Below are 23,973 nucleotides of genomic sequence, written 5' to 3'. Positions count from 1 at the left end.
TTTATACTAGAGCGCACAGAGGGGTACGCCTGAGGGAACATTTATAAAACAGCAAGGGAAATGAGATCTGTGTTTTAAACAACTAGGATAATTTGAACAACGTTTGTTTGGAACAAATTAGATTTTTACGAAAACCTTATCTTTTGAAAAAAATTTCAAAGCTTCTACTAAACAAATCATAGATGTTTTTGCCTACCTCTACTTTCAGACAAAACATAGAATATGTTTTTTTAATGGGAATTCTACTTACAATGGTACTTAAAAACCTGCTAAATGAAAGGATTTCTCTTACTGATTACTGATATTTAATCAAGCATGGATAAAGCAGGGACAGTTACTCATAGATAGAGACACTGTGACTGTGGTAATCTCCTGATTGTTATTCATGGCCTCCTTCCTCCTAAAATCAACTTTTAAATTGCCTAAGGTACTACCCCTCCCCCTGCTCCTTCAGCACTGCAGGAAGTGCTCCCTGCACAAGTGGTGAGTAGGCAGGGGGAGAGTGAGACAGTCTAACAGTCAGATCACAAGCAGGCTCATTAGAATCATGTTAAACTTTGATTTTAGAAGGAAAGAGGCTATGGATAACAAATATGAGAAAATATGGTAGATTTCCTATAAGTGATCAATACCAATACCATATAGTGAAAGACTGACACCCCAGGTGTTCTAAAGCAGTCATGGTGCAATTGAGAGGGCCCTTTATGTTACACAGGCCAATGACTACACATCAATTAGTTAAGTGGGCTAGTTATAGTTTAGTCCTTTCCAAGTTCGATCCTATTAAAGATGGTTTACATATTTGTAGGCAAAGTAAGTTTATACACAATGGGGGGTACACGATCAGGATTTCTATGGCACAAAAGCGTCATAGAAGCCCTGAAATATTCGCAAATGCTAGCGTTACATTAGCACTTGCAATTTTTTCCCCTTTACGACGCCTCCACACCAGGGGGGTATGAAGGGGTTCGGCTGGTGCAGAAGTGGGCCGCGTACTGGATGCAGCCAGCGGCTTCTTAAACATGAGAAGTCGATGGATGTACTTATTTGAACGCCATGGACGACCTTAGCCTCTGGATGTATCCGGCTGCACAGGAGCGTCTGTGGGGCTATCATGAGCATGATAAATACCCTCCAATAAGTCAAAACTACAGTTACCCTAATATATAATAGTATCATATATTAAAAGACATAAAATGGCTGATAGAAAACATTTTTCAGTACCAACTGTCAAACCAGAAGGAGAATTTGGCATTTGCTAAAAAGTGCATTGCTGATTATATTTCTTTTCTGAACATTTCTGAACAGTAGTTTGTTAGTAGTAGGAGTTGTAATACTGCACACTACTGGTACAAACTGCTGGGAGTGTACCATGAAATTCACAGGATCATCTCACCAATTCTTACTGACAGCTGTGTTGCCTTGAGTCGCATCTTATGTTACATGACATTTCACTATTCATTACGTCATGTAAGAAACATGTCCAGCAGGAATCGCCATAATGACTACTTGGTCAGGAGGCGTAAATAGGATGAAGTGTCATTCAATAAATCTTGAATGGTCAGGAGGGATGTGATCCTACATGGAAATAGCTGCCTTTAATATGTGAGAGGCAACAGGTGCACTTTAACTGCTTCATGTCCAGGATATTTCAACTACTAGCAAAACACTGAAAACTATTTACTATGTTCTAATTTTCCTTTATTAGATAAGCTATACTAGTTTGTCAGAATATCTATTTTTATGAACAAAGTTTTGTTCTATATATTTTTTTTAATAACAAAACAATACAAGATCAGGCAAAAATTGTGCAATACTTTTAAATGATTAAATGTTTGTGTTATATATTGTCATATATTGGGGCAGATTTACTTACCCGCTCCATTCGCGATCCAGCGGCGCGTTCTCTGCGGTGGATTCGGGTCTTCTGGCGATTCACTAAGGCAGTTCCTCTGTCGTCCACCAGGTGTCGCTGCTGCGCTGAAGTCCGCCCAGGTCCGCCGGAGTGTCCAGCAACACTTTTTTTTAAAAAATGCGACGGTTTCTCCGAATCCGTCGGGTTTTCGTACGGCCACGCCCCCCTGATGTCCGTCACGTGTATGCCGGCACCGATGTGCCACAATCCAATCGTGTGCATCAGAAATCCTAGGGCAATACAGGGAAAATCGGCGCAAAACGGAAAACTTCGGTTAACCCGTCGGAAAAACGCGAATTGGGCCCTTAGTAAATGACCCCCACTGTGTTTCTTGTGTGGCCCGGAAAGGTAACACACATGGCGATTAGAAATCTTAAGTAAACCATAGGGAAAATGTATTTTAAGATATTGTGACAGTTTTCTGGTTAAAATAGGCTGATATTTTGCAAAAGTTTTATCTTGCATTACAATTATGCAAGTGTCTGAATCATTAAAAGAAATCTACCATTAAAATCAAGCACGATAAACCAGGTACACTTACACATCTTACACATCTGTGGTCATCTTATATTTGTTATCCATTGACTCCTTCCTTCTAAAATCAACTTTAAAAATTATGCTAAGTCAGAAGAGCTCTAGGGTGCAATACCAAAACCTCTGTAGCTTCACAGGCTGTTAAACTGTGCAGGAGCATCCCCACCCCCTCCCCCTGTGGGCGGAAACCTCCTCTGTTGCTGTGAGATTACAGCAGACAGAGGGAGGGGGAATTTCTGAGCAGGAGAAGGGGGAGGGGGTAACGTGCTCCTGCATTGTGTAACAATCTGTAAAGCTACGGCACAGAGGGGCTCTGGTAACACCCCCATAGCACTATTTAGCTTAATTTTAACTGTTGGATAAGGAGGCCATGGATATCACATATAAGAAGATTACCACAGTCACAGAGTCTGGATCTATTAGTAAGTGTCCCTGGTTTATCATGTTTTTTTTAATGAACATGTGAAAAGATAAATTTATTAGGGAAAAGTTGCATTGTCTTTCTTTTTATTGCAGCTTTAAATACAATAAGAACAGGACTGTTCAGAAATCAAATTGGAAGATTAAGTAATTGCAGAATGTTCTCACTTGATAAACAAGTAAGGGAAACAGTCATCTATCATAATTAAACAATTACACTGCATTAGCTTTTGTGCAAGAAAAGAAGCAGCAAAGTCATGCTTGCGGTGGATAAAGTAGTTCTTTATTTGAAACCTCTTATCTGGAAGCCTCTCTCAATTTACAGATGTGAAGATTGTCGTCATGGACACATGGAGTGGTAGGAGAAGAAATATCTATCAGAGAGTTTAAAAAATATACAGCCTTTGGACAGCATTTGACTGAGGGCTCTTTCACATTGACGTTGTTTCTCAAGTCCATGGTTCACAAAGCCATTGATTTCTATGGGTGTTTTCACATTGGCTTGTATTTTCACTGATCCTTTGACCATGGAAAAAAAATTATGAAACTTCCTATTTTTTTCACAGAAGGCAATAGAAGTCTATGGGTCTGCCAAAAAAACAATGCAACATCCGTTTTTTTCACTGATGAGGCTGAAAAACCAGATGTGATGTTTGCAAAGCAATGTTATGGGAATAAGGGATATCAATAAAGCTTCATTCTTACTGTAATTTCTTCTTATCAGACAGAGAGGATAATGGTCATGCAGGAACCACAGTGTTCTTGGTACAGAAGACACGGTTAGGTGCACCAACTGCTTTATTAGCATAAAAATAAATATGTGAATTTCTTAAGAAAACATCATATTGAAATTAGAATTCTCTAAAACACGCTGCTAGCGGATTATAACACATAGCAGAGGCAGTAGACTACCTCTAAATGGCAACTATTCTACAAGCTGCATAATGAATAGTATAAATATATATGAGAAACTTAAAGAGGACCTGTCACCCCCAAAAAATACACCCACCAAATTAGTTCCCCCTAATCCTGTCACCGGCCCCTTTATATTTATTGAATTTTTATTAAAATGTGTGTGCATACTTAGTTTTGAACGTTCCGACCTCTTATCAAATAAGAGGTCTGATCGTCATACAGGTCCCCTAGCAGTTGGCCGTATTCATGAGGGGGCCGGCCGGCACACCCCCTCCACGCCCGTCAGTCAGGGACATGTAAGAATCGCGGACAGCAGCACATATTTTGTGCAATCGCTGCCGGCTCTACGCGATGCGGCGCAGGGTTAGGGGGAATTGAAATTATAGAGGGACAGGATTAGGGGGAACTAATTTGGTGGGGACATTTTTCGGGGGTGACATTTCCTCTTTAAAGAGCAAATTACCTCTTTCTTTAATTCTTTGCTCATCTTTTCCTAATCAAATGAGTTGCATTGAATTTTTAGATGACAGATTACATAAACGGGAAAGAGTTAGTTACAGCAGCTATTTTTTCACCCAGGAGGTCAGAGAGGACATCAAAATACAGACAGAATCTACAGAGGGGAATGCTGCTAGAAAATGGAGAATACAAGACACTTAGGGGCAGATTTATCAAGGTGTCTGAAAGTCAGAATATTTCTAGTTGCCCATGGCTCCAATCAGAGCTCCCCTTTAAAATATTCATGAGCGATGGTAAAATGAAAGCTGAGCTTGTGATTAGCTTTTTTATGACCTATAGATCTTTTTATGTTAATGTTATTATGAACCATTATTTTGTTGTCATCTAGTCCTAGTCTAATAATGATAAACAGAATTTTCTGGTCGGATTTGACACTGACCCAGTCTCTGATGAGTTTCTATTATCTGTTCCCTCTTGACAAACAGGAAAAGGCTCAGCCGGCAATTTCTGGTTCTTTCAGAGAACACTTGAAACACTAGAACACTAGAAAGTAGCAACAGTAGGGTCCTTGTAGACATTGAATCTGAAGGGACATGGGATGGTGAGGTGAGTGTTGCTAACACCATGCAAGTTCTGGCTTGGAAACAATGTTAATAGAGATGAGCGAGTATACTCGTCCGAGTATACTGCTCGGTCGAGTATTAGCATACTTGGACCGGCTCGTTACTCGGACGAGTACCTCGCCGGCTCGAGAACAAGCATTAAATTAAGTGAAGAACAGATGTTTACTGATGTTTTGCTTGTAAGAACACATTGAAATAACACTATTCTTCACTTTCCAGGTGTTCGCGCGTGTCTCCCGCTAAGTTAGGAGATTATCGGAAGACACGCCGGGTGCTTGGGGAGAACATTGTAGTAGGTAGCAACGGTTTGGTGCTTAAGCATGTGCAGTATTTATTTGAGCTTGTGTCAGATGCATAAGGTTAATTTCTTACTGCACACATCCTCCTTTTCGCCTGCACACATCCTATGTGTATTGTTTACTTGCAACAGAGAAGGGACCCGTCAGCATGTAATTGTATAGTTGTGGTACAACAATCACAAAAATGTCATCCACATCTGTGCTCACTGAAAATATGGTCACTATATCATTGATTTACCTACTTTTCTATGTACAATATGCAAATACAATTTCCTGGATGGGACAAAGAAAACATTGCCTCTTCTTGCTACCTTATAAGGCAAGGAATTATAAGGAAAGAACAGATTCCCAACTATACACAGAACTGTTTCAATGTCTTTGCATCTTGCCAGTACAGTGTAGGGATCTACATTGAAATACAATATAGGGAACTGAGTGAGAGGCTATTGACTTGGGTTAGGAAGTAAGATCTTTCCTTATCGAAACTTTGCCAATTAAGGCCGCCTTGCAGGAGCATAACTACAGCGGTAGCAGCCATAGCAGCTGCTCATGGAACCCCATCATCCAACCTGACACTGTGTATGAGGGAAAAACTGTATATTTATGTATATAAATGTGTGTATATATATGAGTGTTATATGTATATTTTGTGAGGCGGTGGTGGGGTCTATTCAGAAGTCTGCTATGAGGCCCCGCCTCTTCTAGTTACGCCTCTGCCGCCTTGTAGGCATGTGGAGACTTATAGTAATTGATAATTGACTGTATATGTGCATGTTTAAGTATATTGTATTTTTATCCCAATTTTCCTTCAATTATCCCCTTTCTTTTAGAGTTTTAGCGGTAGAATAGACCATCAATGTTAGACTGCTAACAGTATATCTCCTAGAACCCTTTTGATTAGCTGTTTCTGTAAGTGTTAGGCTAGTAAACTGCAATACCAGGCACAGTCCCTCCTGGAATTATGTAGCTGTAGCATAGAGAAGCACTGTAATAACACAATGTCTTGCATACTTCAACAAATTGCGATTATTGCTGTGGCTTCACCTCCTCCACGGCTGCCTGCCTACTTGTTAAAAGCCCGGAAAACTATTGTTTTTACGCATAACTACACCAGGTCAGAACTGACATAGTTTTGCCCGCCTGCGATGCTGCATGAAGGATACATCAAGAGCCGTAGGCAGGGGCATAACTAGAAGAGGTAGGACCCCATAACAGTTTTCTAAGTGGGGCTCCCTTCCCCCTTTAAAAATATATATACTAAATATACACTCACACATTCTTATACCTATTTACATAAACATACAAGTCTTCACTCATACACAAACATTTATACACTCGCCCACACACATATAGAGCATATACACATCACATATACATACACAGGGCCGCATCTGCCATGAGGCGAGATGAAAATCTCGCCTCAGGCGGCGGATGCCTGAGCCCTGATTGAGGCGGCGACATTTGGGGCCATAATGTGGGCGATGCGGGTGGTGATTGCCGCCCGAATCGCCTACATGAAAAATCAATCGCGTCTGTCTCTTTAAGAGACAGACGCGAGTGATGTACAGAGCGGCCGGCACAGATCCTTCTGTCCGTGCCGCTCTGTTGCTCTGGAGGACTCAGGCAGCGTGCGATGACGTCACGCTGCCTGCGCCCCTTCACAGAGTACAAGGTAGGCGAAGACCCGGGAAGAAGACGCGAACGCCGGCAGGGGAGCATGACAGAAGTCGAGGTGAGTTGATTTCTTTATTATTTTTATAAAAGGCGGGCAGTATATCTAAGAAAACGGGAGTCGGGGGGCTGTATGACAAAGAATACGCGGGGCTGTATGACAAAGAATACGGGGGGCTGTATGACAAAGAAAACGGGGGGCTGTATGATAAAGAAAACGGGGGGCTGTATGATAAAGAAAACGGGGGGCTGTATGATAAAGAAAACGGGGGGGGGTGTATGATAAAGAAAATATGACAAAGAAAACGGTGGGCAGTATATCTAAGAAAACGGGGGGGGGCTGTATGACTAAGAAAATGGGGGGGGGGCTGTATGACTAAGAAAACGGGGGGGGGGCTTTATGACTAAGAAAACGCGGGGGGGGGGCTGTATGACTAAGAAAACGGGGGGGGCTGTATGACTAAGAAAACGGGGGGGCTGTATGACTAAGAAAACGGGGGGCTGTATGACTAAGAAAACGGGGCAGTATATTTAATAAAAATGGGGGCAGTATATCAGAATACAGGAGGTGCTGTCGCGGGGGGCAGCATTTTAATTTTCGCCTCAGGCAGCAAAAACCCTAGAATCGGCCCTGTACACACACATTCACTGCCATGTACAGATGTAGAACATTTATGCACACATACAGTATATACATACCATACATCATATATACATACAGCATATACACATCACGTATCTGTTATACTTATATACTGTACAATGTGCACCATAATATGTATAGAATGGTGCACCTCTTCCGTTACTTAGTGTCAGGTCAGATGACCTGGCCCATTGACACTGTGGGCCCCGGATGCTATGGCTGCTAACATGTTACGCCCCAGGGCATAGGCCTCTGGACATATCCACTGTGACAGGTGGGGTCGTGGCACAAAAAAGTTGAGGAATTTTCAACTTTCACAGCCAAAAAGTTGCACTGGACTATTTCTGCTCCTTCACTATTCTGGTGTAAACATATAACCACAGCTAGTGCAACGTCATTCAAAGCCAGACTTGTGACTTTTTTTAAAAAGTTGCAAATGTACTGGGACTTTTTATGCATTGTGTTACCTTCATGCAACTTTTTTGGGGAAAAAAAATCTCAGACAGCAAGTTGGGCATAAGAACATTTTTTAAAGGGCAAAAGCCTCTTTAATGAATCTGATGGGTAACTGAGCTCCAAAAACAGACATAGGGAGAGATTTATCAGAAGTGTCTAAGAGCAGAACTCTTCTGGCTGCCCATGGAAGCCAATCAGAGCTCAACTTTCATTTTCTCACAGTTCTCAGATACTTCTGATACATCTCCCCCCATAGAATTGTCCCAAGGGGCCTGCCTAAAGATAAATAATCCCCTATGTCTATATGTTTCTCAGTAAGCATTTGCCTACATTACCACAGCTGCTTCCTGCTTCCAAAGCATAATAGTATCATCAGGGGCATAATACTGTTACATTGTGGATATTGAAAGAAAAAGAAAATTAAACTAAAAAAGACTAATACATCTAATGAATTTGAGTGTGAAAGCTGTTTTTAAGACATGAAGCTTTTCTTCATCTAATCTGAACGCCGTTAGCTTTAAATTTAAAAAAAACTCCATTACTGTTTTGTGTACTATTGAAGAGTTTCAACTATATATATACAAGCAGTCCCCTACTTAAGAACACCCCACTTACAGATGACCCCTAGTTACAAACGGACCTCTGGATGTTGGTAATTTACTATACTTTAGTCCCAGGCTACAGTGATCAGCTGTTACAGTTATAAAAGGTGTAGAAAAAGGATAGTTGGATCCAGCACTCATAGGGTTTAATTTAAAATTGCATTTTCTTTATTGAGTCTATATTGGACATATTTGATATGGACTCAATAAAGAAAATGCAATTTTAAATTAAACCCTACGAGTGCTGGATCCAACCATCCTTTTTCTACATCATATACCTGATACGGCACAGGACTTCACTATAACTCAAGATCCGAGCACCGTTCACATTCAAGTTGTGGATACCGCATGAAAAGAGGTGACGCATATGCAAGCAAGAGGTGAGCTGGATATTTACCCAAAATCTATTGTTTCTCAGTTATAAAAGGAGTCTGTAATGAAGCTTAATTGTTAATCCTGGTTCTGATGACAATCCAACATTTGTAATTTGTCTGGAGCTACAATTATAAAATATACCGTTCCGACTTACATACAAAATCAACTTAAGAACAAACCTACAGAGCCTACCTTGTACATAACCCAGGGACTGCATTATATATATACAGTATATGCCTTAACATACAGCCAGACTCCAACTCTAGAGGCTGTGGAACTGCAAACACGTCATTATCATTATATATCATGGTGGGATAGAGGCAATGTATAGGAAGCTTGTGTGTTTTAGAGTGACCCTATCAATGAAATAGTATTCAAGTTGTAATTGTTGTTTTTAATGCTATTTTAGGCATCTCCCTTATGCACTCTCGTATTGCAATGGGAATGAATCTTTCTTCAGTACTAAGTAATCCCAGAGAGACTGCAGGCTGAATGAAGAGTGATACCTATTACGCTGCAGCCTGGAACATTGCATGTCGTTTTCCTAGTCTCATACATCTGGAAGAAAAGATAGATTGTTTACCTAACATCAATATTTCAGAGATGCTATGATTGTTACTGCATCATTTGTAAGGCTTTTTGCTGCATTATGGTAACCACTGCAGGAATATAGAGTGGATTATTAGATAAGGTATTATTACAAGAAAACACTTTTGTGTTTATAGCCCATACACAGTTTATACATAATAGAGAGGCATGATTGACTGTATGTTTTTCTGATGAAACATAAAATGCCTCCCACTGGTTTCTTAGAATACCTACAGGCTAAAGAGTATGGCTATGTGTGTGTTTCCTAAATACAGTGAAAATATGTAAAGTTTTCCAGGATGGGATAAGAAAACTTTGCATATTTTCCCTGAATCCCCTAGTGGAGCACCCATGGCTATAAGACTGCACGCGCCTACACGACAGCCTTAATTGGTAGTCTTCTTAAGGAGAACTCTTACTTCCTGACCCTAGTCACAAGCCTCTCACTCAGCCAGACCATTTCCCTACACTGCACTGAAGAGACGCAACCAGGTCGAAAAAGCGCTGTCTACAGTTGGGAGTCTGTTCCTTCTAGAATAGATATACTGGTTTGGTTTTAATCTCGCATCATGTCATAAGGCTTCCTGGGCATGCTTGATGTCAAGGGAGTTGCCTTACCAGGCGACGTGGTTTTCCTTATCCTGGAAAACTTTGTATATTTTCCCAGAATCCCCTAGTGGAGCATCCATGGTTATGAGACTCCAGCCTTAATTGGTAGTCTCCGTAAGGAGAACTCTTACTCTCCGACCCGAGTAGAGTGAGACAGACTATGCCACATTGCTTCTTCTCCTTTGCTTTTCTTTCACCTCACCCTGCCCCTGCCCAAGGTTTTTAGACCTGATTGGCAGCTGTGAAAATCTGTCAGTGCCACCCTGCATGCTAGACAGCATACCAGAGAATCGTCTGGGGGAGGTCATTATTGTAGTGTTTAGATTCTGATCTAGCTTTATATAAAAGGATACCTGCCTATTGATGAAATGTATGCATTGTTAATAAATGTTTTTGGGCACTATGTGAGTATGCATTTATATAAGAGTGTGCATGCAAAACATTCTGTGTGTCTGGTCTTGAAGCGGTGCTAATGATGTCTTTTACACCACCCATAATTCACAGGCTGCAAACTAATAACATCATTTTCCAACACCACCTATAATTCATAGGCTTTTACAAGCAGACATTTAGAAGGGCATTTATAAATTTGGGCACAGGATGGAGCTGGAAACTTGCTATATTTTTCAGTGGGATGTAAGTTTGTGGCTCAAGGGATTGATGAATTGGCGCAAAGACTAAAAGGTTTAGAAATCCCTAGACTTTCTTTTAGCTACACTCTTTTTGTGCCACAAATTGTGCCACGAAATGAGCCAGAAAAATAAAAGTGCCAAAAATTTGGTAGATTCACAGGCGGCACCACAATTTTACACCAAAAAAAAAAACACTGCCAGTTTTCTGTTTGAAAGGCCATAATAAATGCCCCCCGTAAAGCTTAGTCTGGGCGGCACGGTGGCTGAGTGAGTAGCACTTCTGCCTTGCAGCACTGGAGTCCTGGGTTCGAATCCCACCCAGGTCAACATCTGCAAAGAGTTTGTATGTTCTCTCCGTGTTTGCGTGGGTTTCCTCCGGGTACTCCGGTTTCCTCCCACACTCCAAAACATACTGTTAGGATGTTTAGATTGTGAGCCCCATTGGGGACAGGGACCAATTTGTCATGCTTTGTGCAGCGCTGCGTAATCTGTGTGCGCTATATAAATAAAGAATTATTATTATTTAGAGTCTTGGATAATTCAGCTTCAAGCTGCAAACCAAGCAGCCTTCTCAGCAGTCACCACTGGACTAATACTGAGAGAACCAATCCCAGACTAATAAAGGAAGAACTATTACCGGACTAATACTGGAAGAACAAATACTGGTCCGGCACCATGTAGAGAAGAAGGGTTGACCCCTCCTCTCTCCATAGAGATACACGACGCACGTAGAGAGCGGTACAGTCCCCCACACTTGCTTCACCGCACCGCTACATACTTCACCGCACCGCCAGCCTAGGGAGGACGTGTATACGGTCGCAAGGTTTCGGTCATATATACATCGTGTCGTGGTCGTGTGAATGCAGCTTAATACTGGAAGAACCAATACTGGACTAATACTGAACTAATATTGAAAGAACCAATACTGGACTAAAACTGAAAGAACTAAAAATAGACTAATAATGGAAAAACTAAAAAACTGGACTAGTATTGGAAGAACCAATAGTGTAAGAACTAATACTGGACTAGTATTAGAAGACCTAATACTGAACTAATACCGGAAAAACCAATACTAGATTAATAATGGAAGAACTAAAAAATTGAAAGAACTAATACTGGAAAAACCAATACTAGACTAATAATGGAAGAACTAAAAAATTGAAAGAACTAATACTGGAAGAACCAATACTGGATGAACTAAAAATAGACTAATAATAGAAGAACTCATACTGGACTAATACTGGAAGAACCAATACTAGAAGAACTAATACTGGAAGACCCAATACTCAAAGAACTAATACTAGACTAATAATAGAAGAACTAAAAAACTGGACTAGTACTGAAAGAACTAATACTGGACTAGTACTTGAAGGTCTACTACTGAAAGAAATAATGCTGGATTAATACTGGAAGAAGCAAAACTGGACGAATACTGGAAGAGCTAAACTGGATTAGGCTGGATTCACACGACCGGTGCCCGCCGTACCGTAGCACGGCGGGCACACGGCAGCGCGCAAGGAGAGGAGGAGGGGGAGAGCGCTGCTCACCCCCGCCCCTCTCCATAGGGATATATGGCGCACGGCGCCGTATGCCCTGGAAAAATAGGACATGTCCTATTTTTTCACGGGGCACGGAGCAGTACGGTGCCGCACGTGTGCAGCACCGTACCGCTCCCGTAGGGCGCCGTGCGCCCATTGCCGTCTATGGGGGACGTATATCGGCCGTATATACGTCCCACTTGCGGTAGTGTGAATGCAGCCTTAGTACTGGAATAACTAGTACTTAGTACTGGGCTAATACGTGAAGAACTTATTCTGGAAACCTGGAAACTCTGTTACTGGAGGCTGTAGTTATAGGAGGCTGGAGCTATAAGTAATGTACACAGCTGTGATGTAAGCACAATACAGTCTGCAATGTGTTTAGTCCCCACCTCGATATGACCGGATTAGTGTCTTGTACCATAAATCTGCTTTGTACTATTTGCTCTGATCTTGTACATGACAGAGTTTGCTGTACCCCCCCCCCCTTCCTTAATAAATATACAGCTTTATCCCATTGACGCCAGAACAAGCAGCTGTATCCCCTGTCTTGCACTACACCGCAGGAGCCCCTGGCTACCCCCAGTGCAGCAGGCATCCCCCATAGTAGAGATGCAGAGCCCCCCCCCCTGCACACATGATGAGTCGGTGCTCCCCTTCCCACGCACTGCGGCTCCGCGCCTGCGCACTCCGCCCCTGGCAGCAGCCGGGAAGAGCCGGTGATTCCGTGCCGGGGTAACCCCACACTGCGCCTCAGTAATAAGCCGCGGGCGCGCGCAGGCACCGGCAGCCGCCGCTATTTATAGCCTGGAAAGCATTAATAATGCAGGAAGCTCAATCACTAGGTGAGGGGGCACCCGGGACTGGCAACTGAGACGTGTAGCTGCTGCCTGTAACATTAGCGGGGAAGCACAGGGATTCCCCCTCATCCGCCAGTGGTCTCCAGCCAGACACACAGCAACGCAACAGCTCCTCTAGCGATGTGTGAGCCTCAGCCAGGAATCCCGGGATTCACATCCTAAGAATCTGCAGGAAGAGGTGACTGCATCCCAGCCACTGCAAGGAATACATGACCGGAGAAACCACCGATACTGACAGTGTGCCCTGACCCGACCACATATACTGACAGTGTGTCCTGATCCGACCACATATACTGACAGTGTGCCCTGACCCGACCACATACAGTGTGCCCTGACCCGACCACATACAATGTGCCCTGACCTGTCCACAGATAATGACAGTGTGTCCTGACCCGACCACATACAGTGTGCCCTGACCCGACCACAGATACTGACAGTGTGTCCTGACCCGACCACATATACTGACAGTGTGTCCTGACCCGACCACATATACTGACAGTGTGCCCTGACCCGACCACATACAATGTGCCCTGACCTGTCCACAGATAATGAAAGTGTGTCCTGACCCGACCACATATACTGACAGTGTGCCCTGACCCGACCACAGATACTGACATGTGTCCTGACCCGACCACAGATACTGACAGTGTGTCCTAACCCGACCACATACAATGTGCCCTGACCCGTCCACAGATAATGACAGTGTGCCCTGACCCGACCGCATACAATGTGCCCTGACCCGTCCACAGATAATGAAAGTGTGTCCTGACCCGACCACAGATACTGACAGTGTGCCCTGACCCGACCACAGATACTGACAGTGTGTCCTGACCCGACCACATATACTGACAGTATGTCCTGACCCGACCACAGATACTGACATGTGTCCTGACCCGACCACAGATACTGACAGTGTGTCCTGACCCGACCACAGACACTGACAGTGTGTCCTGACCCGACCACATACAGTGTGCCCCGATCCGACCACATATACTGACAGCGTGCCCTGACCACAGATACTGACGGTGTGCCTATACCACAGATACTGACAGTGTGCCTTGACCACAGATACTGACGGTGTGCCCTGACCACAGATACTGACGGTGTGCCCTGCCCACAGATACTGACAGTGTGCCTAGACCACAGATACTGACAGTGTGCCCTGACCACAGATACTGACGGTGTGCCCTGACCACAGATACTGACAGTGTGCCCTGACCACAGATACTGACAGTGTGCCGTGACCACAGATACTGACAGTGTGCCCTGACCACAGATACTGACAGTGTGCCCTGACCACAGATACTGACGGTGTGCCCTGACCACAGATACTGACGGTGTGCCCTGACCACAGATACTGACAGCGTGCCCTGACCACAGATACTGACGGTGTGCCTATACCACAGATACTGACAGTGTGCCTTGACCACAGATACTGACGGTGTGCCCTGACCACAGATACTGACAGTGTGCCCTGACCACAGATACCGACAGCGTGCCCTGACCACAGATACTGACGGTGTGCCTATACCACAGATACTGACAGTGTGCCTTGACCACAGATACTGACGGTGTGCCCTGACCACAGATACTGACGGTGTGCCCTGCCCACAGATACTGACAGTGTGCCTAGACCACAGGTACTGACGGTGTGCCCTGACCACAGATACTGACGGTGTGCCCTGACCACAGATACTGACGGTGTGCCCTGACCACAGATACTGACGGTGTGCCCTGACCACAGATACTGACGGTGTGCCTAGACCACAGATACTGACGGTGTGCCCTGACCACAAATACTGACGGTTTGCCCTGACCACAGATACTGACGGTGTGCCTAGACCACAGATACTGACGGTGTGCCCTGACCACAGATACTGACGGTGTGCCCTGCCCACAGGTACTGACAGTGTGCCCTGACCACAGATACTGACGGTGTGCCCTTATCACAGATACTGACAGTGTGCCCTGAGTACAGATACTGACAGTGTGCCCTGACCAAAGATACTGACAGTGTGCCCTGACCACAGATACTGACGGTGTGCCCTGAACACAGATACTGACGGTGTGCCCTGACCACAGATACTGACGGTGTGCCCTGCCCACAGGTACTGACAGTGTGCCCTGACCACAGATACTGACGGTGTGCCCTTATCACAGATACTGACAGTGTGCCCTGAGTACAGATACTGACAGTGTGCCCTGACCACAGATACTGACAGTGTGCCCTGACCACAGATACTGACGGTGTGCCCTGAACACAGATACTGACGGTGTGCCCTGACCACAGATACTGACGGTGTGCCTAGACCACAGATACTGACGGTGTGCCTAGACCACAGATACTGACAGTGTGCCCTGACCACAGATACTGACGGTGTGCCCTGAACACAGATGCTGACAGTGTGCCCTGACCACAGATACTGACGGTGTGCCCTGACCACAGATATTGACGGTGTGCCCTTATCACAGATACTGACAGTGTGCCCTGAGTACAGATACTGACAATGTGCCCTGAGCACAGATACTGACGGTGTGCCCTGAGCACAGATACTGACAGTGTGCCCTGATCACAGATACTGACAGTGTGCCCTGCCCACAGATACTGACAGTGTGTCGTGCCCACAGATACTGACAGTGTGCCCTGCCCACAGATACTGACAGTGTGCCCTGCCCACAGATACTGACAGTGTGCCCTGCCCACAGATACTGACAGTGTGCCCTGCCCACAGATACTGACAGTGTGCCCTGCCCACAGATACTGACAGTGTGCCCTGATCACAGATACTGACAGTGTGCCCTGCCCACAGATACTGACAGTGTGTCGTGCCCACAGATACTGACGGTGTGCCCTGATCACAGATACTGACAGAGTGCCCTGAGCACAGATACTGACGGTGTGTCGTGCCCACAGATACTGACGGTGTGCCCTTATCACAGATACTGACAGAGTGCCCTGAGCACAGATACTGACGGTGTGCCCTGACCACAGATACTGACGGTGTGCCCTGCCCACAGAGCCCTGAGCACAGATACTGACAGTGTGCCCTGCCCACAGATACTGACAGAGTGCTCTGACCACAGATACCGACAGTGTGCCCTGACCACAGATACTGACGGTGTGCACTGACCACAGATACTGACGGTGTGCCCTGACCACAGATACTGACAGTGTGCCCTGACCACAAATACTGACGGTTTGCCCTGACCACAGATACTGACAGTGTGTCCTGACCCGACCACAGATACTGACAGTGTGTCCTGATCCGACCACATATATATACTGACAGTGTGTTCTGACCCGACCACAGATACTGACAGTGTGCCCTGACCACAGATACTGACAGTGTGCCTTGAGTAGAGCTACTGACAGTGTAATCTGACCTAACCAGAGATGTGCCCTATGGTGTCAGGTTGGACTGTCATCACAGGGATCTTCTGCTGCTAAGAGGTGAGAGCTGGAATATGTAGTATACTGTATCTAGGGTGTCTCCCTGATTGTGAAAGCTTCACACATCACATAGGACAATGCATGAGAGCTGCACTGTATGTAGTATAATGTGTGCAGGGAGCTCACACATCACATAGGACAATGCATGAGAGCTGCAGTGTATGTAGTACAATGTGTGCAGGGAGGTCACACATCACATAGGACAATGCATGAGAGCTGCACTGTATGTAGTATAATGTGTGCAGGGAGGTCACACATCACATAGGACAATGTATGAGAGCTGCACTGTATGTAGTATAATGTGTGTAGGGAGGTCACACATCACATAGGACAATGCATGAGAGCTGCACTGTATGTAGTATAATGTGTGCAGGGAGGTCACACACATCACATAGGACAATGCATGAGAGCTGCACTGTATGTAGCATAATGTGTGCAGGGAGGTCACACATCACATAGGACAATGCATGAGAGCTGCACTGTATGTAGTATAATGTGTGCAGGGAGGTCACACACATAACATAGGACAATGCATGAGAGCTGCAGTGTATGTAGTACAATGTGTGCAGGGAGGTCACACATCACATAGGACAATGTATGAGAGCTGCACTGTATGTAGTATAATGTGTGCAGGGAGGTCACACATCACATAGGACAATGCATGAGAGCTGCACTGTATGTAGTATAATGTGTGCAGGGAGGTCACACATCACATAGGACAATGCATGAGAGCTGCACTGTATGTAGTATAATGTGTGCAGGGAGGTCACACATCACATAGGACAATGCATGAGAGCTGCACTGTATGTAGTATAATGTGTGCAGGGAGGTCACACACATAACATAGGACAATGCATGAGAGCTGCACTGTATGTAGTATAATGTGTGCAGGGAGGTCACACATCACATAGTACAATAGGGTGTAATAATGTACTATATTATGTGATTATGTGTAAGGAGTGTGTGTAGTATAACATGTGCAGGGAGCTTCAGAGATCATACAATGAATGAGACCTGTAATAACACTGTATGTAGTATAAAATGTGCAGTGAGATGCCCCTGGAACAGTGAGCTGTATAGATTACATAGGGCAGGAAAGGTAACAAAACTGTATGTAATATAGTATATTTGTTCAGGGAACTCTCCCTGGTCCTGAAAGCTTTCCATGGAATGAGAGCTATGATAATGATGAATTTAGGATAATATGTGCAGGGAGCAATCCTTTCATGTAGGGCGTTCTGTCCTTCTTGAAACTTTGCTGGTTACATAGGAAAATAGATGAGAGCTATAATGATACAGTAATATATGTGCAGAGAGATATCTCTTATCCTGAAAGCTTCACATGTTACATAGGAGAATGGATGAGAGCTATGTAATACAGTATGCATGTATGCAATGTACATGGAGTTCTCCTGCTCCTGAATTCTTCACAGGTTACATAGGACAAGATGAGAGAGCTGTAGTTTAATATGTGCAGGGACATGTCCCTGGTACTGAAATCTTCACATGTTAAATAGGAGAAGGAATAGGGGAATTGTAATAACGTAGCTTGAAGTGTAATGTGTGCAGGGAGCATAGTTTCATAGTTACAGATTACATAGGACCTACATAGGAGAGATATAATAATGTAGTTTCATATCAGCAGGAAGATCTGATGCTAAGGCAAAGATTATAGAACTATAATAACACTATATTTGTTTTGATAGCTTTCTAGATTACAAAGGACAAGTGTGTGAGAGCTGTAATAATACTGTATGTAGTATATTATGAGCAGGAATATCTCCCTGGTGCTGAAATGTTTCCATATGACATAAGAGAAAGGATGAGTGTTGTAATATCGCTGTACACAATGTCTCTGGTCCTGAGTACATTACAGACTACACAGGACAAGCAGATTATGGCTATAATACACAGTGTGCTGCACATCTCTGTGGGGCTGGATGATCTGATGTCTTCATAGCACAAGGGCAATAAAACCCTGCTGTGTGTAACATGTACATGATAGCAACATATATTCATGGAGTTCTTACCAGAGGATACACCATGAGGCTATGGAAAAGGAATAGGATTGTACATATGTGGCATATAATATCTAAAAGGGAAAGCTTAATATTCTACATAGTTCAAATGGTGGCAGAAATATCAGGGAGAGCAGGTGAATGTTCTGCAGTCTACACAGGACAAGGGCATGAGGACAGTAATGGACTGTATGTAGTGTATCTGCAAGGAGGTCTTTTCTTTAGTGAAAGTGTCACAGGCTATAGGACATACTACAAGGGCATGAGGACAGGAATAACATAGAGAGTGATTTCATATATGCAAGGGAATCCCATGGGTGCTGGTTACTCTACATCTTGCATAGGAGGTGACAGTGGAAGAGTAATATTATTATATTCTTTCCATCTATAGATGTACAACATACATAAACAAAAGAGCAGGGTGAACACTATTTAGTATAGGATTTTTAGTTGCAATGTAGTGTGCAAACATGAGCTAAGCAATTCTCTGCTGGCTATGTTGTTATGCATGAGCAGAGAGTTCTGGTTGGTGCAGAAAGCTGATAACAAGTGATAATGGTGCATATAGTATTCATTGTATAATGTGCACAACAAGTAGTATTGGTGTATATAGTATTCAGTATATAATGTACACAACAAGTAGTATTGGTGTATATATTATTCAGTATATAATGTACACAACAAGTAGTATTGGTGTATATAGTATTCAGTATATAATGTACACAACAAGTAGTATTGGATTATATAGTATTCAGTATATAATGTACACAACAAGTAGTATTGGTGTATATAGTATTCAGCATATAATGTGTAAATTCTCATGTCTACAAATGAAAGGAGCAGGAGAACAGTAATTATGCATGTAGTAGACGTTGCTCTTGGTGATGCTCAAATAACTCTGACAATGGAGAACTGCATGCGATGTGTAATATCTGTATGTGTAGTAGATGTATAAGAAATGTCAGATCTGTCTGTAGTAAATGCATGAGAAAGGTCAGAGCTTCTGAAGTAAATGCCTAAGGGGTTTTCTCTCAAGCATGCAATAAATGCATGAGAAGTATGATATGGTACATTAAAAAAAATCCATGAGAAAAGGAATATATGTGTCTGTAGAAGAAGTATAATAGTGTCAGCCTCCTGTAAATGCATCAGAGCTGTAATTTTTTGCGTGCATTAAATGCATCAATTGTATACAATCTGCATAAGGCAAATGCATCAGGGGTGTAATATATTCACACAGTAAATTAATCAGAGGTGTAACATATTCATACAGTTTATACATTATACGTGTAGTATGTACACAGTAAATGCAAGAGAGGTGATATATATGTGGGTAGTGAAAGCATTACATGGGGAGTATCTGCCTGCAGTAAATGCAAGATAGTTGTTCTACCTATGCCTGCAGCAAATGGTGTATTAGCTATGTGTGCAGAAAATATATGAGAGTTGTTATATTCGTGTAAACTGTAAAATCTGTAGAAATAGGAGCAATAAACCCCTCTTTAATAATATAGTGTATATAAAATACACACTAAACACTTCCTGTATTCATAGGAACACAAAAACAGTGATCTCCAGTGTTGGAGAAAGACATGAAGATCGTCATGTTTCTGAACGCTCTGCAGTCCACATAACACCATAGTATTAGAGGAGTAATATTACTCCAGAGCAGGGAACTCCCTGGAATCACCTTGTCTGTATAAAGAAGCAACATGGAAAGCATATCTATATGCAGAAGCAGGTGCATGTATGTGCACAATGTTCTGCAGAATATGTCATGTAAGGAGTGTCCTCAGCTCTATGTGGTGCTGAAAGCTCTGATCATTGTAGTCTATAGCATGTCCTGCACGCTGAGCTCTCCATGGTGCTGTATGACTACACAACTATGTGCTGTATTACATGTCCTATACTTTACAAATGCAGTGCAGTACTCTCCCTGGTGCTGAAGCTTCAGATATAGGAGCATGACACTAATGTGATCCCCATGTAAAAGAAGCTAATAATCTCTAGTTTACATATCTCTAAGTAATAAACACATCATTATACTACATCATTAGTACCCTATAGAGAACATAAGCGTGTGAAGTGATGTGGTATGTACTGTAATAAATTGTCTAAAGAGCAAATAATAATTAAACATCCGATCGAAACAGTTCTGTTTTTTTTTTGTAAGTAATGAAAAAAAGGTTTACAGGTACTACATTATAACAATCTCTACCAAGTTAGTCAGCCGTGTCTATAGCTTTTCTACAGGAGAAGGTTAACTGGAAAGTTTGGGATTGAATAACAATCTTGGCTCTGCTACATTTACACAGAACATGAAAAACTATTCGATTTTCAGCAAGAGAACAAAGCTCTCAGATGTATATCCTCAACAATATTGTATATTATTATATGTCTATGTTTGCACCTCCCAGCAATTTGTACATGCAAATACCATAAGAGTGTTGGACAATAAATCATATGATATATATGAAGAATATTCTTTCATCACATAGCATTGGAAAACACAACACAGACGAGGCTTACAATTTACAATTAATATAAACACCGTATCTATCATTTATTCAATGGATCCTTCATGTTATAGCTGTGGTTAAAAGCACTCAAAACACTAAAATATAACCCACTAAATAACCGAGTTGAGTGAAGTTAAAAATTCGGCTCAGAAAGGAAACATCTGCCTATGACATGTGCAGTTATAATATGACCATAAAATGTCACAGAAACAAGTCTCTCTCACAACAAACAACCAATTCATGACACTTCGTGCGTGAAGCAATGTTCACACAGCAAGAAGCTTTGGATGCGTTACTCATAGAACATTGGATCAGGACTCACACTTCCCTATCTATTATACTTTCAATAAGACAATACAGAATGTCATGTATATTCTGTTATACATTCCATAAGACAATACAGAATGTGATGCATATTCAGGAAAATGCAACAAAGTATCAACTTGAGTAAACAGAGAGAACATCGCAGTTGTATTGGGAATAGTGATAGAAATATATTTTACCTGGATTTCCCTGGCGTGGTATACAATGATAAGACCAAGCAGGATAATCGTGGAAAGGCTTATAAGGCATTTTAGAGCTAAAGAATACAGCGAGCCCTGCAATAGAAACAAAAAGTTACCATAGTCAGACAATAGCCAGAAGTCAGGGGAAGTTATGGAGCAGATGGGGGATAGTCTCCTGTGGCATCACAAACAACTTAAAGGGGGCCAAACAAAACTGAGATAAAGTAGTAGTAGTTGTATTATCCCGACATGGCTGATAACAGGGAACAAGAGCCGTACCTTGTCATAGGCTCCCCAGGACAGTTCAGTCTCAATGACCATGACCACGATCCCAAACATCCCGAATATGAGGGCATAGTCACTCAGGCGCTTCCTCTTCTCGAACAGAGCCCTGCGGTGGCCGAGCTTGTAGCCGATGTTCTGGTTCTTCTTCTTGCCGGACTTGCTGCCGCTGCAGCTGCCGCCTGAGCTGTGTCCGGTGCCGGTGCACGCCGCCGCCGCCTGGCCGGAGTAGGGCACCAGGTTGTTGGAGTTGTGCTCGGGCTTGGAGACGACGATCTCCGGGGCAGCGGCGGCGGCGCTGCTGGACACGGGCTGCAGGGGCTGGGACTCGGAGTCCAGTTCGTGGAGGTTCCTGCGGGACGCGCTCAGGTTGCTGAGCGGTCTCATGACGCCGCCGTTGTACCTGCAGCTGCTCATGGCTATTTCCGTGAAGGGGTTACTCTCCCGGCGCTGGCTGCTGGGGCTCGCCTGCTGCCGGCTGTGGCACTGCTGGTGGTGCTGGTGCGGTCTGGAGGAACTGGCATGGCTGGAAGGCGTCAGCTCACTCACGTTCAGCTGGCTGCCCTGCCGGGAGGAGGACGTCGACAGCGGGGACGAGTTGGTGCGGAAAGCGCCGGCGGTGATGGGGGACGAGGTGCGGAGAAGCGGCAGGTTATCCCCGTGGAAGGAGCAGCTGTTGCACTGAAGACACGGAGCGTCCTGCTGGAAGAAGAGCTGCTCGTCCGGGCTGTGCTGCTGCTGCTGAGGAGGAGGAGGAGGAGGCGGCTGCTCTGCGAAGAAACCGTGCTGGAACTGCAGCGATGTTTCCATGTCAGAGCTGTTAAAGCTGCAGGAGGATCGCCAGGCTGTGCACCCAGCGCAATGCGTTCTCTCAGCGATGGGGAAGTCCTCACTTCGGGAGGAAGGGCCCATTTCGGCTCCCGTAGAATCCAAGCAGCACGTCCGATTGGTCGGGCGAACCAAAACAAAGGGCATGACGTCAGCGCCTGGGCGGGATCAAACAGTGAAAGAGCGCAGCGTGGCCGGTCAGCGGCTCAGTGTGTCCTAGTGCTGGGACGTGCGGCCAGCGAGAAGCTCCCCGCTCAGGTCTCCCGGCTACACGCCGCCTGCACTGGGAAGCAGCTGCACTCAGGTGGGTGACACTGGGCGGCATCCCGGGGGAGGGGCATAGTGGCACCGCGCTGCAGGGGGCTCCACACGTGCCCTGGCATCGGAGGCAGCAGCTGCTCCTGGCACATCACATGCTGGATGTTCTCCTGTCAGCCGGTGCCTGCAAAACATTCACATAGTGGAAGTGAGACATTGATGTGTTGGTGAGAATGGGCACACAACATGACTGGCATGAATGGCTCCTACACTTATGTGTCCATTACACTGACCTGGGATTGTTGTGCATTGGAGCGCTTTCTATTGTTCCTGCTAAATACTGAGAATTAAATGAGTAACTTATGTCACTATTTTCTTCAATTGTATTACAGAAATGGATAGAGCGGGTGACAATAGTAAACTTAATAATGTAATATACTTTATTAAGTAGTGCTTTATTTTCTTCCTCTTTCTCCTGTAGTGAGTAGTGTAAGCTTTCTGTGGTATGTCCATGTGAGACAGATAAGACTAATAATAAGCCTTGTAATGTAATATACTTTATTAAATAGTGCTTTTTTTCTTCCTCTTTCTCCAGTAGTGAGTAGTGTAAGCTTTCTGTGGTCTGTCCATTTGAGACAGATGACTAATAATTAGCCCTTTCCACACTTTGAGAATATTTCCCTTGATGATTCAGATCTCTGAGGAGATTAGACTATCCAGATACTGTCTATAAAGAGTTTAGTATCCGGCTCCTTGATCTCTCAGCTGTCAGCGGACACAGGACAGAAAGCTTATTCATACAAACTGCTTAACTAAGTAAAAAGCCGGGGGAAAAGAAGTGTATTTCTTCAATAATGTACATCACATAGTTTACTATTATCAACTGAACCATTTATTTATGCAAATCTGTTTAAAGTTTAGTTGTTTTTGAAGGTTCTAAGGCAAATGATTTACACAACAACCAATGTTCAT

At 43.9% G+C, this 23,973-nt stretch overlaps 1 protein-coding gene across 2 annotated transcripts in view; it reads right to left on the bottom strand.

The window, feature by feature from the left end:
- KCNN2 (potassium calcium-activated channel subfamily N member 2) overlaps nt 1-23,027 on the bottom strand; it is a 113,730-nt gene extending 90,703 nt beyond the window's left edge. The window contains exons 1-2 of one of the 2 annotated variants that reach the window (XM_072140801.1): nt 21,913-23,027; nt 21,631-21,726 (exon numbers count right to left, since the gene is read on the bottom strand). In XM_072140801.1, coding sequence (XP_071996902.1) covers nt 21,631-21,726; nt 21,913-22,890 — 1,074 coding nt within the window. In that variant the 5' untranslated portion in view covers nt 22,891-23,027. Of the gene's footprint in view, nt 1-21,630; nt 21,727-21,912 lie in introns of those variants that run through there. The other variant, XM_072140807.1, reaches the window with a different exon arrangement.
- Between the last annotated feature and the right edge of the window lie 946 nt (nt 23,028-23,973).

This window comes from Engystomops pustulosus, chromosome 1 (genome assembly GCF_040894005.1).
Source record: "Engystomops pustulosus chromosome 1, aEngPut4.maternal, whole genome shotgun sequence".
Taxonomy (NCBI): Eukaryota; Metazoa; Chordata; class Amphibia; order Anura; family Leptodactylidae; genus Engystomops; species Engystomops pustulosus.
Note: the sequence above shows the minus strand (reverse complement) of the source record. Positions and strands in the feature narration are given on the sequence as shown.